The 15934-nt window shown below is 44.2% G+C and overlaps 1 protein-coding gene across 2 annotated transcripts; it reads left to right on the top strand.

Moving 5' to 3' along the window:
• Window positions 1-5199: 5199 nt before the first annotated feature.
• Window positions 5200-13542, top strand: RFC2 (replication factor C subunit 2). Of its 2 annotated transcripts, XM_071448125.1 has the most exons (11): window positions 5200-5404; window positions 7021-7090; window positions 7868-7909; window positions 8293-8399; window positions 9555-9656; window positions 10355-10455; window positions 11130-11287; window positions 11638-11703; window positions 12161-12241; window positions 12579-12692; window positions 13336-13542. In XM_071448125.1, the coding sequence occupies exons 1-11, from the start codon at window positions 5286-5288 to the stop codon at window positions 13444-13446; spliced, it is 1071 nt and encodes a 356-aa protein (XP_071304226.1). In that variant the 5' UTR covers window positions 5200-5285; the 3' UTR covers window positions 13447-13542. The 2 variants fall into 2 exon arrangements, with proteins under 2 accessions (XP_071304226.1, XP_071304225.1); XM_071448124.1 differs by lacking the exon at window positions 13336-13542 and having other exon boundaries at window positions 12579-13329.
• Window positions 13543-15934: the final 2392 nt, after the last annotated feature.

Below are 15934 nucleotides of genomic sequence, written 5' to 3'. Positions count from 1 at the left end.
GCATTTCAGAGACTAGAGGCAGCTGAAATGGGTTGCATAATGTCATGCAGTACCAATTAGGGGCAGTCAGGGGAGAATGTTCCCAGACTGCTAATGCAAGGAATGAGCTCTAGAAAGTACAAATGCTGGATGCACTCTGGCAGGTCTGTGCTGTATCATGGCTACATGGTGTCTGACCAAAAGTCAAGCAATACTGGAACATTAAAAAGTACAATTCACTTGATATCAGATTTGTTGCAAATTTCTTTTGAAGTTTCTGGTAAACATAAATCAAGCCAGTCCACATTCCTGTTTTTATGGGAAACAGAGACCAAGTGTTACATCTGAAAACACAAAGAGAGTGGCACACTGGTAAGAGAATGGATGAACCTATATTGCCTACCTCCATTTCAAACTCTTGGATTGCACCAATCAGAGCCCCCAAATCATTCCTCTGGTTCTGCACCAGCTTGGGGCTGAGTCTTGAAGCAGAAAGCTCACAGATCCATCAGGTTCCTTCTTCTTCTTCTTCAGGATCCTTCCCCTTACACAAGGGAGCCCCAGCAAACACTGGCTCTGCAGGATGCTCATTACAACATCTACATTTGGCAGTGAGTCATGCACACAGCCACTCCCTCAGCTTCCTCAGTGAGAAGGTGAAGGCTGTGTCCTCCCTGGAGGCAAACAGAACCCTGCTGCAGTCACTAATGGTGACAGAAGGTCCTGACACAGAGGAGCAAAGGTGATGCTCCAGACCAGCCCCAGCTGCAGGTGCTCCCAGGGAGGCTGCACCAGAAGAAAAGCGTGGCAGGCACAAAAGATCATTCCCCTCTCCTACACTTTCAGCTTCATCAACCCTGTTAGAAGCCAACAGCTGCATTTTGGTATCTAGGAAAAAAAGTATGTGTAGAGAATTCACCTGGTTTTGCAGACCAGAGAGGAATTCTAGGAGAAAGTCAATTCTCTTGGATGTCATGGGTGACCTATGTGCCTTTAACCCAGGTTTCCATACTCCCTCTACTGACTAAAGCTGTAACAATGCAGCTGGACTTGGTCTGGACAGTTGTTGCTCTCTATTATGTGCTTAAAGAATGAAAAGAAAGGAACTTTCAGTCACATTTTCAGTCTTAAGCATCCAAAGGGCAGAAGAGTAGGACTGGCTGGTCACTGCTGCTGCATCCTTTTCTTGTAACCTAGTGTAAAGCTCTGGACAAATGCCTCAACACATGCAGAAAAAATCATAATTAAGCTTCTCTGGCTTAAAACAGAGAAATATTTTCAGATGCTTATAGAAAAAATTGTAAATATGTGTAACTTTAGAGTCTCCCAGTAGCAATAAGCTGAACTTGATCTTTCCAGCTGCTCTGTCACCACAACCTGTGCCTTGCCTAACTTCCAGCACTATGAATTTCCTAACTGCAGACATTGGTGGCACACTGCTTAAAATTTTGTGTGGCAGCATTTAAAAAAGATTTAAAGGTACCTAATGAAAATGTAAAAAGCAATGAGATGCTGCAAATAAAAGTGCTCAGGTGTCACTTTGTATTTACCCAGAATGTGTTGGTGAGCTGCTGTTGCTCTGCAGCTCTTGGAGATGCACAAGAGTAAGGATGAGGCAGTGGATGGGGAAATAAAAAGGGAAATAAATGTGGGACCTCATCCATTACACTTAGCAAGAGATTTTAAAGGGTACCCATAAAATTAGCTCAGCACAGCTGTACCCCCAAGGCCATTGTATGGATAAACACATGAAGAATGGACAGGGCTGATGATGCTACAAGGACAAGTTAATACCTGTATATACTGACAGCACTGTCCCACTTTGCTCTAGAGCTCAAGCACAGGAATCAGGGCCCCTGTCAGTCTTGGCTGCAGGCACGTCAGGCTCAGGAAACCTCCTAATGTGGTGATGCCCCAGTTCATGAAGCACCAGCCCAGCCTCCCTTCTAACAGCCCCATCATTACTTTCACTCCCACTATTTGTTCTCTGCTTTCAGCCTCAGTAACCACAAGATGAAAAGATTGGTAGCACGAGAATTCATTCCCCTCTCTCCTGCCTAGCTGTGTGAAAGGGAGAGAGGACAGAGCTGCAGAGTGCACAGTCCCTGGCAGTGAGGTGATCTGTGCTCTGTCACCCACCTGTGGCTGTCAAACAGCAGCAGCTGCAGCTGGAACTGGAACTGCAGCAGTGGGGCCAGCGATGCACAGCCCAAGGAACTCTGCACTTCTCTCAATACTGCAGCTTAAGATCTCAGCCTTGCACACCTGCAGCACAACATGCATGAGTGTTAGCCCTAACAGTAAGAGTAAGCTGAACTCACAGATTTAACCCAAAAGCAAAACAACCTTGAATAGTAAATGGTTCTCCCCTCCCTCCCCAAACCACTGCACATAAGAAATTTTTATTACTGAATATACAGATCCATATTTTTTGCTAACAATTGCCTGAAGTTTCCTCTCATGCTTTATTTCTGTTGATTTCTGGGTTTTACACCTCACATCACCCTTGCTCTTGCTTTTCACTGTCTTCAGATACTGCCTCACTTTCAGTGTGTTCTAATTTCAAATTGTTCAAACTCCAAACAAGCCACACTCACTTTCACCAACCATAGCATGCAAAGCAGCAATTCTTTTGCCACAACTTCTGCATTTACCCAATTTTCTGACAAAACATGTAGTGCTGGGCTTCAGTTTCCCCATGGGCACTAGAGCTGGTCTGAGAGGAGCTTCCATATGACCTGTTCCCCACACCTCAAGAATTTGCAGCTGGGACTTCCTTGCTGCTGGGCCAAGATCATGATTTATTTCTCTGATGGGGATCTCCACTACTAGTAATAGATGCTGTTTGAATAGACTGAAGAGGATCACTCCCACTGATGAATAAACCATCAGCAAAAAGCCTTTCTCTGTACTCTGTGCTGATTATGAGTACTTAGTAAGCTTTTCTGTACATCTTTTGGGGTGTGAGGGAGAAAGCTCTGAAAGAATCATCTTAAATTCAGGAGTATTCTCCTTTCAGGATAACACAGTACATCTGCATACACATGTATTTAGGCATTGCTGATGACACATCAAAAGTTCTGCTATTTCAGCACTGAACTTGGAATTCATTTCACTCTGGATGTACCCTGTGATCTCAACTGCAGGACTACATTAAGAACTGTTTGGATTTGGGGACATGATGGGTTTTAAAGCTTTCAGGTCACATGTGCCTGTCCACCCATCCCTAGCAATACTGTTGTGCCTTCAGGAAATACTTGTCCTGTGTTTGATAAACCACTGGGAGAGCTCCTGCCTGTGCTAGGGCTGCAGCTCCTCAGGAGACCATGCTCAAAACCACATTTCAACTGGTAGCAGAAACATATCACCATCTGTCATCAGGCTCTCTGCAACACTTCTTATCATTAGCCTTGCTTGTTGTCCTTTGAGTGCTTATCAGCAGCAATTCCACACATAGAGTGGTAGAATTAATGCTAGCCAGGAAAGTGATATCTTATCTAGGAGCTGGTACTTCCTAAGAGCAGAACTCCTGTTTAATTTGGCAAAAAATCAAAGCATGCCCAGGGTGCTGCACTGCCAGGCTGTTATGACCAACAGCATTTCATTGTCTCATGTTGGGTTCTGATGAACACTGCAGAAAATGAAATCTAAAGACAAGAGTAACACAGTGAGTGTGAGAATTACAGGAAGAAGCAATCCAAATACCAAAAAAAAAAAAAAAAAACCAAAACCAAAACCAAAAAAGCAAACTCTTCCCCTCATATGCAATATAATTGTTGTGTTATTTAATTATCTTCTTTACCTCCACTGGAGGTGGTCAATCCACTGCTGATGTTAATTCAGCCGGGCACATGAAGGGTGCAGAATAATTCCAATTTTACCCTTAGCTAACAGTTATCCCACAACCACTAGGAACTACTACAGCTATTAATAAAAACAATGTGCAAAACAAGATTAAAGCACTTACCATAAAAACTCAGATATGAGACTGCACTTTGCAAAACAGAAACTTCACCCTCCAGAGTTTTAGAGTCTTGGGAGAAACTCATTAAACTCCATCACTGTCAGGCCATAGGCAGAACCAGTTTTACAGGCTGAAGGCAAATGCTCATATGTCAGCCTCAAAATACCAATAACAGGCACTGACAGTAACACAGGAATACAAATGTTGTGATGAGTAAGAGGAAGTTACTCCCTCAGAGGAGCATCACTGCTCACACTGAGCTGCAAATATGGTCAGTTCTGAGTTCCTGCCTCACACCAATCTTAAATTAGAAACACTTCCCAAGGAACCAGGGCCCAGACTGAAGGACAGATGCTCTGTGCACTGAGCTAACACAAATGTCATTAATTATGTGGAGCATAAACAGAGCTGAAAGATGTACCAAGGCCCCAGTAACTACTGAGGTTGAAAATCTGTACTGATTTCCAAATTCTAATGCTATGGAAACAACAATCCAATTCTCTGTCAGGGGCTGGTAGCATGTAGGGGCACCAATTAGCTTGGTACCGTAACACCTCATCAAAATTATAAATTAAGAAAAAAAAAAAAAGAATCTTGACTTAGCTGGATGAGCCACCTTTACTTAACCTGGAAAAGAACATTTAGAATCATACAATCTCAGAATGGTTTGGGTTGGAAAGGATCTTAAAGCTCCTTTTATTCTACCCTCTGCCATGGGGACACTTTCCAGTTGACAAGATTGCTCCAAGCCCATCCAACCTGCCCTTGAACACTTCCAGGAACAGGGCAGCCAGAGCTTCCCTAGGCAACCTGTTTACATTATATGTGTTCAATAAATAGAGCCAGAATCATCCTTCGACTGTAACATAACTGCTTACAGTATTTTGCAATGCATCTTCTGTTGTTTTCATTTGGGGGGGAGGGGGCGTAAATAGACGTAGATAGAAAAAGCTAAGTTTTAGACCCCTGAAATGCAAACATGGAATTATTTCATTGTTGTTATTATCTTAACACGCAGTAAGGCAGGAAGCCCAGCGAGTCCAACGGACGAGTACAAGCCCACCCAGCCGTGCTGCGAGCGGCCTCCCCTCACCAACAGTCCTGGCATGGCACGGTCATCACGGGCTTGGGCTGCCACCTCCCCTCCTCACTGGGCGGCCACAGAAGCGGGAGACCGGCTGGGGAACGCACAACCCGGCCGGGGAGCCACGGCCCCATCAGGGAGCCACATCCCGGCTGCCTCCGCCGGCCCGCCCCGGAGGCGGGCCCGCCCGCGGCCCTCCCTCCCCTCACGGCGGCAGCAACAACAGGGAGACAGGCCGGGAGCACCAGCTGCGCCACCATGGAGGTGGATATGGCGGAGGAGGAGAAGGCCGGGCCGTCGGCAGGCGACAAGCGGGGACCCGCCGACTCCGCCGGAGCTGCGCCCGGCGGCGGCAGCGGCCACTACGAGCTGCCCTGGTGAGCGGGGGCAGCGGGCGAGGGAGCGCGGCCGCCCTGAGCCGCCATGACGGGACGGAGGCGGGGCGAAGGGCGGGCGGGACGCGCGGTGATTGGTGCAGTGCGAGGAGGGGGCGGGACTGAGCGCGGCAGAGCCAATGGGGTGAGGGCGGGCGCTGGTGGCGGGAAGGCGGGGGGTGTGGCGGCTGAGGGGACCATGGCGGCCGGACCTGGTCAGGGCCAGACCCGCGTGTTTAGCGCTGTTCCCCGGTGTTCGCCGGGCTGCAGGAGCTCGGTCTGGCTCGGATCCGGGACTCTGCCTGTGCCCTGGGGCTTCCCCGTCTGTTGCGGGGCTGGGAAGGCAGGAATCACAGAATAGTTTGGGTTGGAAGGGACCTTAGAGGCCATCTCGTTCCAGCCTCCTGCTATGGGCAGGGACACCTTCCACTAAACCTGGCTGCTCCAAGCCCCGTCAAGCCTGGTCTGGAACAGTTCCAGAAATCAATAGTGAAGAAAATGCCATTGTTTACCATTGTTTTCCTTTAGAAACAAATGGGAAGGAAATCCCATTTCCTTGGAACAAAGTCAGCCCTGCACTGTGCTGACCATGGAACAACACACAGGGTGGCTTCTCCCCTCAGGCTGAGGCACCGAATTCCCGTTCGAGTTGAACATTTTTTCTCTCCTTTTTCTTTTTTATACCAATGGAACTAAAACCTGTCAGGGTGGTGAGGCCCTGGACAGGTTGCCCAGAGCAGCTGTGGCTGCCCCATCCTTGGAAGTGCCCAAGGCCAGGTTGGACCTGGAACTGGCCCATTGGAAGGTGTCTCTGCTCATGGCAGGGGGTGGAACGAGGTGGGCTTGTGAAAAACTCCAATCACTTGTTTTTAAAAGTTTAATAGTAATAAAGTGGTTATAAAGATAGTAATATAATTAGAACAATAAAAATTCGGACAGTTAGTATTTAGGACAATACGAGACAATAAAACAAAGAGTTACGCACAGTCCAGGTACCTCTTTCTGGGCAAAATAAGCCCAAAAAAAGGACCCACATTAACAGAGGATTAACCCTTAAAAGCAACAGCCTGTTGCATATTCATGCATCTCATACATGATGCATAAATTCCATTCAAACACAGGATTCTGTCTGGGCAGTGTCAGCCTCTTCCTCTGAATCCTGACAGCATCTTCAGGGCTGAGCAAGGTGGGAAGAACTCAATAAGAGAGCAATAAATTCTTTGAAAGATTTAGATGTCCTGTGGCTGCTACCTTGGTATCTTACATAGCATAGGTTCTATTTTAACATTATGTTATAGCCTAAAACTGTATTTAACACTCTACTTAAAAAAATTAACATAACACATATAATATTCATTTTAATATTTGCCAAAAGCCAATCATAAAATACGCATTTTTCACACTTTAAGGTCCTTTCCAACCCAAACCATTCTGGGGTTCTCTGAGTCAGTGATTAGTGCTGTGCTTAGCAATGACAGACCCTGCAGCACTTGCACTGAACTCATGTCCAGCCATCTTTGTCCCGTGCTCTCTTAGCAAAATCCTCCTTGTCCATCACTCTAAAGCACTATTAAAGCATTATTAGATGTGGTGAAGTGTGTGGGGTTTTACTTTTACAGGGTGGAAAAATACAGACCCATGAAACTGTCCGAAATAGTTGGAAATGAAGACACTGTGAGCAGGTTGGAGGTGTGTAGCTGTCCCTGTATCTTTGTGTAGACATATCTCTGTGTAGATCCACAGGCTGTTAAAAACACTATTGTATTTTTACATCTGTGCTTGAGTATGTGGAAGAAGGCTTCCTGATTTACTTAAAAAATTACAAGTTTTACATTATATTTGAGTGGTATGTAAGGAAATACGCCTTCTTCAATTGGGATGTTTAAATTGAGCATTTGATACAGTTTAGAGAATTTGTAGCTATTACAATGATACTGTTTCAATTAATAAATATAATTCACATAACAACAGAAAGAACTATAATAGTTTTTTTGGAAAAGAAATGTTTGCCATATCAATTCTTCCAATGGGGCTTGGAGCAACCTGGTCTAGTGGAAGGTGTCCCTGTCCAAGGCAGGGGGTTGGAATGAGATGAGCTTTAAGGTCCCTTCCAATTCTAACTATTCCAGGATTCTATAATTCTATGACAAATGAATCTGTGAACACAGTATTTGTTAACAGCTAGATTATACCAGCAAGTATATCATTAAAACAGGTGGAAAGGAAAGGCAAGAGTACTAAAGATCTGTGGCATTAAGTGCTTTTAAATATTTCCATATTCTTCAAGGGGCTGATTTATTACAGTTCAATTAAAAAAAAAAAAAAAAAAAAAGAAAGAGCAAGGTTCAAAAAATTAAAATAGGAAGGGAAAAAAGAAGCTTGTTTCTGATGCTAAAATAGAACAGAGTGGAACCTATTTGTTCATGTTATTTTCTTACATAATTTCTTTTTATCATTCTTTCTTAGGTCTTTGCAAAGGAGGGGAATGTACCAAACATTATAATTGCTGTGAGTATTGCTGTGTTGTGCTGTATTTCAGTGTTGGTCCTGGATTTGAAACCTCACCAGAGTGGCCTCCCAGTGTACAGATGGGCTTTGTGCCTGAGTGTACTGGTGAGGGAGGTGTTGGTTCTGGGGTTTTGGAGCAATGTTCTTGGCAGAATACACAGGGGAACAAGTTTAAATCTACCTCACACATCCTGTGCTTCCCCCTGCAGCATCTCTCCTCTGTTAGGGGCAGGATCCTGAGCTCAGGCACAGCTTCCAGGTTGATGTTTGCTCTGCAGTTCCTCTGTTGCAGCCTTTTATCCTGACTGAGGAGATTTGTAGAGAGCATAACTTAGAAAATTTCATTAAACTTACCAGAACTCATTGCACTGTCACATTTTTAGGGCCCTCCAGGAACAGGTAAAACCACCAGTATCCTATGTTTGGCTCGTGCTCTGCTTGGTCCTGCATTAAAGGATGCTGTTCTGGAGCTGAATGCCTCAAATGACAGGTGAGAATGAATAAACCTTACCAAGTTTTTAATAAAGAAGCAAGTTTCCATTAAACTGAGGCCAGTTTGATGGGCTTAATGCTATAGTAAGGCCTTTAAGATTTATTTTAGTGCATTCTTTCCATCTAAAAGTCAGGCAATCTTTGGTGTTCACCCATCAACACATATTATTTCTTGATGTTTTATAAACTTTATAGATACTTTCATATGTGAAAATAGAAACAGATAGAGTGCAGAATCCATAATGGTATTTTTTCTCAAATTTATTTGAAAGAGTTAAGCTTCCTACTGCATTCATGAGGATCCTAAGAATGAAAAGTGAACAGTTTATACTCAAACTCTTCAGTACTTAGAGTGAGAGAAATGAGGGTTATAAGGGCAGCTGAGGACTGAAATATAGGATCAAGGTGTGAGGTGTGTGGAGGACACTGACTGTACTCCAAGGATCAGGCACTAAGGGCTGATTTTATTTCCCAGTTCTGTTCAGAGCCATCCTGAACTATTCTGACATTTCCTGGTGGGCTGTCTGAGCACAGTACACTTTACCTACCCTGTTAGTATCACTTACAGAACTACAGAATCACAACATTCTTTTTGTAAACAGAACAAAAAAGATAAAATCCTTCCTTAAGAAAAGTAGGTCTTTGAATGGACTCTCTCTAGGAAAGTGTCTGTGTTGTGTTGAGATGATTCAGTGTTGATATGATTCAGTGTTGATATAATTCAGTCTATCCAGATGTTTTTCTTAAAATCTTCTGAGCTACAGCTGGGGCTGTGGATGGAGCTGTGGGAAGAACTGGCAAAGCAATCTTAAATGCTTCTCCCTTTGTTCATTTATTACCCTTGTGCCCAACATAAGTCATTTTGTGGTGGTACTGCAAGTAAGGTTACTGGCTCTCTGTATATTTGTATTGCTACTGTTAAATTATTTTCTTCAAGACCACCAACCAAAACCAAGGATTGTTGGTGTTTGAATCCAAATCAGTGGGACAGTCTGTCTTGGAACATGGTCCCACAGCAGCTGTGCTGAAACAGCTGAAGGGGCAGGAACAAGCAGTGGTAGAACAGGAGCACTTCAGCTGCTGTGGCCGCTGAAAAAAATCTATTCTGTATTTTCACCCAAATTATCATGAGTCAATTGAATTGTTGTTCCAGAGGCATTGATGTTGTAAGAAACAAAATCAAAATGTTTGCCCAGCAAAAGGTCACACTTCCAAAAGGTCGGCATAAGATAATCATCCTTGATGAAGCAGACAGGTATGTTGTTTTTTCCTGACCTCAGCTACTGTGTGTGAAATGTGCTGCATCTCTCCTGTAGAGCTCCAGTCTTGGACAGTATTGAGTGTTTCTATCAAGCTGTTCAAAATAATTAGTTAGGAAATGAATATGGATTGAACAGAGATCTTATGGGAGCACTCACAGCAAGAAGAGATCATTGCTTGAAAAGAGATGCTGAATATTGACATGGAATGCTCTGGGTATGAAACAGAGCAGTTTACTGGAAAGATGCCCCAACCCTGGAACTGCTCAAGGCCAGGTTGGACAGGGCTTAGAGCAACCTGATCTCATGGAAGGTGTCCCTGCCCATGGCAGGGGGTTGGAACTGGATGAGCTTTAAGGTGTCTTCCAACCCAAACCATTTTGTGATTCTGTGATTCCTCTTTGGAAAGAGTTTGGCTCATGTAGAGAATTTTACTGGATGAAAAAGGGATATTCTCCTCCTCCATATTCTTAGCAGTGCTCTTGAGAGCATTAATGATTTCATTTTGCATGTTGTGGAGGTCTCAGTGGCTGCCTGTGTTGCAGGGTGGTTTGTTCAGACTGGAAAAAGCTTCTCAGTTTATCAAAGCACAGCTTAATATCACTAAACTGAAGCTTACATGAAAACAGTTCTTAGGCTGCACCTATGAGTGAATGAAGGGCAAAATCTGCCCTAACTCCTTGTCTCCCCTCAGCATGACAGATGGAGCACAGCAAGCATTGAGAAGAACAATGGAAATTTATTCCAAAACAACACGTTTTGCACTGGCATGCAATGCCTCTGACAAAATCATAGGTAAGTGCTGCTGCTTCCTGGGTGTTCCTGTCATGTGTTCTCCATACTGCTGGCTAACTGCCAAGGCAGTGCCAGAAATAGCTTGATCCAGCTTGTTGCAAGAAAGCATGGGGCTTCTGGAAAAATTAAGCCACCTGTACTTGAGCAGATAAAAGAGTTGAATTTTGTAGTCAGGGAACCCTCTGAGCAGCCGTTTTTGATGGATAGTGCCATATGTGACTGCAGAAGCAGATTTCTTATGCTTTGGGCTTAATCTGCATCCAACTCTGCCACAGTTTAGGATGTTTGGTGCATTTTTTACTGGGTATTGAACCCTTTTTGTCATTTCTGAATCACAATCTTAAGTTTGCCTATAGGTGAATGCATTGCACCTTAGATTTCACTTGAAAAAATAACATGATAAACATCTATATTCAGAAATCCAGGAGAACAGAGGAAGCTGAGCTTTGTATCTATTTCCACATATCTGGGGAAATTCCATTAGCACATTTGGGCTCAAGGGAAGGACCATAACAATTGTATGTGCTTAAGGAGAGGCTGTGTTCTGCTTGGAGCTTACATGTCCTTTTTTCTTTAAAAGCCATAAGAATTGTTGGAAAGTGAAATGAAGACATGTTTGTTTGTGGGGTTTTTTGAGAAAAAGAGAGAAGCTAATGCCACATCTCTGTCCTCAGAACCCATTCAGTCTCGGTGTGCAGTGCTGCGCTACACCAAGCTGACAGATGCACAGATACTTGCCAGGCTGCTGAAAATTGTTGAGAAAGAGGATGTAGCATATACAGATGATGGACTAGAAGCCATTATCTTCACAGCCCAAGGTGATATGAGACAGGTAAAAGGAGAAAGACAATAAAACAAAGGCTTCTGTTTAAACTTTTGAATTGCAACTCCCAAGGATTTCTCTGGAGAGGTAAAGAAGATGTGACTTGTGGCCAAGAGTAACAAAACTGTTTGGTTTTGTGAGGGTTTAAAATGCTTCTTAAAAGAGAGTTGGTGGGAAGTGGATACCAAATTTGTGGGAGGAAATAAAGTCAGTATAAATTTGTGATTTTTTTCTTCTGTTTTTAATGGCAAACTGCTTATTTGGCATAATTTCCTGAAGTGCATTTCATCCTGAGGAGAAGAGTGAGAAGTAGAGCACTTCAGAAAATAAATAAAGTCTTTTTTTTTTTTCTTTCACAGGCATTAAACAACTTACAGTCCACATACTCTGGATTTGGCTTTATAAACAGTGAAAATGTCTTTAAGGTCAGTAATAGCTGAAAACAGTTTTGCCAGAAGTTTAGCCCTGTGGCTATGTGAGATTCCATTGGACACATCAGCCTTTTTGCTACCTTGCAGACAGCCCTGTGCATGCAGCAGTTCCATCATTAGACTTTAAGTAGCCCATGTGCCTTTTGAAAAGACATCCCTAATGGCACTTCTGAGACCTTTGCAGTTCTCTCAAAGCACACAAATCCAATTACTGCTGGGAAATCTCAGTGATAACTTGAGAATCTATTACTTGAGTCTGTTGAGTCTGCCATGACAGACTATCTGAAAAGTCAGATTACTTCAAATTTAGTCTGCATTATGGAATACTTCTGATTCAGTACTTCAGCTCCATAGAAACTTGGTGAAAATACCAGAAGTTTAATGCAAAGTCTTCTGACTTTGCATTATTACAAATATTACATTTTAAATGTAATATTTCTCTTGGATACAGGTATGTGATGAGCCTCATCCTCTGCTGGTGAAGGAAATGATACAACACTGCATAAATGCAAATATTGATGAAGCATACAAGGTTGGTTTTCATGTCTTGTCTTCAGTATAGCCAGGCATTATTTCTCTACAAATTTTTTTGTTTGCTTTGGGGAATTCACAGTGTGTGTTGTTTTTTTAGATAAGGGCAATACCATATAGATGAGTTGATAAACTAAATCTCTTTTGGGCAGGAGTTTGATCAGATAAGTAAGCCAACAAGCAAAAAAGGAAGCTGTAGTGAAATGAATTGCTAGATGCTTGAGGTTAAATCAGCTGATAAACAGTACATGCAATTCAGTAATGATATTCAGCTGTTCCAAAGTGAATATCCCTGACTCACCTGGCAGATAAAGGTGGGGTTATTTTTGCCTGCACAGATTCTTGCCCACCTGTGGCGCCTTGGATACTCTCCAGAAGATGTCATTGGCAATATCTTCCGAGTGTGTAAGACCTATCAAATGCCAGAATATCTGAAACTGGAATTTATCAAGGTTGGTACTAACTCAGCTCTTGATGGGGCCTTTTGGGCCTTTTTAAGAAGAGGATGTGATCAGGGGCAGCCTCGGGGGTTTCTGTTTAAAATTTGTTGTATATTAGCACAAAGAAAGTGCTTCTTGACTCGTGCCTGCCTTCTTTCCCACTGCATCATCAGTTTGTCAGTGAGAAGTCACCTGAAGTTTAGCATCTGAACACCCACAGAAGTGCCAGAAGTCACTTTAGTGATCAGCTAAAATTAATAGCAGATGTAATGCTGAATTTATTAGTTATTTCAAAGCCTAAGATAACTCCTTGAAAATGTTTTTCAAGTGCCTGCTTGATTCTAGTCCAATAGATAGTAAAATATTAAATTTACAGAGAGTTGACAGCTGGTGTTATGGAATCACTCTTCATATTTGAAACCTGTCCTCATATGCAGGCACCTTGCTTCTTATAAAGGAAGTGGTGAATTACAGGCTTTGATTTTAAAAAGAAAAGGCATTTTAGTTGGTTTAAAGGAATAGATGCATTCCCTGAAGTACGAGTGACTCAAAGCTGGTCTTTCAGCAGAAAAGGGGTATGTTCTGTTTAGTCATTAGTGAAATACACATAGACTGGGGGAGTAAACAGCAGGCTTGACAATGTCTCTGTCACCAGGAAATTGGGTACACCCACATGAAGATAGCAGAAGGTGTGAACTCCCTGTTACAAATGGCTGGGCTGCTGGCCCGGCTGTGCCAGAAGACTGCAGCCCCTGCAGCCAGCTAGGCACCTCCTCAGCCTTCTGGGGGGAAGCCAGGATTTGCTGCAAAAATGTTTCATACTTTTTTATTTAGTCCAATAAAGCTCTAAAATTTACTTTAACCCACAAAATTGTATGTGTTTTATAAGCAGGACAGAACAAAGGCCTGTGACAGTCCAGAGCAATTGAGGTCTGTCCAGTGCACTCAGGAAAACTGCTTATGTCCTTGGTATTGAGAGCTAAGCAGGAGAAACAAAAATGGAATCCTGTTGTTAGGGATTACACTTCAAGCCTGGTCATGAGTGATCTTACCAAGACCAAGAAAGAATTTTTTTTGCACAAAATACAGCATTTACTGAAGTTATAATTGAGACACATTGAGCAAGTGCCTCTTTGTCCTGTGCATAGGGAAAGTATTTTCAACAAACATACAGGAGAAATATTACACACATTTCTTAATGTCACCACTATATTTTGGATATTCCTTTTGTAATCTTTAAAAGGCTTTACTAAGTTCTGGGATGCTCTGCATTTGAGTTCCCTTTCCTGGTAATGTCACAGTTTCAGTCTGCCAAAAAGCTACAGAATCATATTTGCCTGTCCAGTTTTGGAAACACCTTGCCAGCATAGATGGACAATTAGTGTGAAATGCAGAAAAACTAAATATAAATTGAATTTGACCACCTAATATGAGATGTGAGACTTGTGTCTCCAAGCAGATACATTTTAATATCATTAACAGAATCACAGAATGACCAGGTTGGAAGAGACCTTGAAGATCATCAAGTGCCTTAACACCTCAACTAAACCCTGGCACCCAGTGCCACATCCAGGCTTTTTTTAAACACATCCAGGGTTGGTGACTCCGCCACCTCCCCAGGCAGACAATTCCAGTACTTTATCACCTTCTCCATAAAAAACTTTTTCTTAATATGCAACTTAAACTTCCCTTGGTGCAGCTTCAGACTGTGCTCTCCTTCTGTCAGTGGTTGCCTGGGACAAGAGCCCAACCCCAGCTGAGCACAGGCACCTTTCAGGGAGTTGTAGAGTGATGAGGTCACCCCTGAGTCTCCTTTTCTCCAGGCTGAGCACCCCCAGCTCCCTCAGTGGCTCCTCACAGGGTTTGTGTTCCCAGCCCCTCTCCAGCCTCGTTGCCTCCTCTGGACGCGCTCGAGCGTCCCAAGGTCCTTCCCAAGCTGAGGGGCCAGAACTGGACACAGCACTCCAGGTGTGCCCTCAGCAGTGCCCAGTGCAGGGGCAGAATGACCTCCCTGCTCCTGCTGGCCACACCATTCCTGACCCAGGCAGGAGCCATTGGCCTTCTGAGCCCCCAGGGCACTCTGCTGGCTCATGGTCAGTCGCTGGTGACCAGCACCGCCAGGTCCCTTTCTGCCTGGGCACTGTCCAGCCACACCATCCCCAGCCCAGAGCATTGCAGGGAGTGATTGTGGCCAAAATGCAGGGCTGGGCACTTGGATTTATTAAACTGCATCCTATTGGACTCTGCCCATCCCTCCAACCCTTCCAGTCTCTCTGCAGAGCCCTCCTACCTTCCAACAGATCGACACAGGCTCCCAGCTTGGTGTCACCTGCAGATTTACTAATGAAAGACTCAATCCCCTCATCCATGTCGTCAATAAAAACATTGATGAGAGCTGGTCCCAGCACAGAGCCCTGAGGGACACCACTGGTGCCTGGCTGCCAGCTGGATGCAGCACTGCTCACCAGCACTCTCTGGGCCCATCCAGCCAGGTCTGAGCCCAGCACAGAGTGCTCCTGTCCCAGCCATGGGCTGCAGCTTTTCCAGGGAATGCTGTGGGACACAGTGTCAAAGGCCTTGCAATTAAGCATGGTCTGGTTACAGCAGTCACACAGAAGAGTGCAGAGGCACAAGTTGCTGGTGCTTGCACTTCACTCTGCCCATTTTGTTGATGATTTCCACCCCAAGTGTTCAGTTCCCCACTGCAGCTGTGTCAGTGCCAAGTGGATGTTTCCTCGCAGCACCTGCTGGCCTCAGCCTGGGGGCTGGTCCTGCACCGAGGCAGGGGCTGGAGGCACCCTCCTGTTCTCTACCAAGCCAAGGGGGTCACAAGTTTCAGCAGCAAGAGCTGGTGGCATCGTGACTTTCCCCTCAAGTATTCCTGCAGCTCCTCTGGCAGAGCCTGCAGGCAAACATTTGTGATTCAATGTGCAGGAGAGCAAGGGAATTGGCAGCTGAAGTGCAGGGAATGCAGCAAACAGCACCTGGAATAATGGATAAAATGCTTAAAGTGCATTCTTGCTTCACTAGAATTGAACTTAGGCTTTGGTTCCCACCCAGTGAGTTACTATCAGCACAAACTCTATTAAACACACAACTAATAGTTCAGTACTGCAGCTTGAGCTGCTGAGTTCTCTACAAACACAGCATCACAGCTTTTGTCCCCAAAAATATAAATAAGGTTAATTTTCCTTTGACTGCACATCACAGCCAGCCTACTCTGTCCTTGCTTTCTCATTAGATGTGTTCATTGG

The sequence above is a fragment of the Agelaius tricolor genome, unplaced genomic scaffold (assembly GCF_023055355.1).
Source record: "Agelaius tricolor isolate 1412-34295 unplaced genomic scaffold, bAgeTri1.0.p SCAF_25, whole genome shotgun sequence".
In the NCBI taxonomy this organism is placed as follows: domain Eukaryota; kingdom Metazoa; phylum Chordata; class Aves; order Passeriformes; family Icteridae; genus Agelaius; species Agelaius tricolor.
Note: the sequence above shows the minus strand (reverse complement) of the source record. Positions and strands in the feature narration are given on the sequence as shown.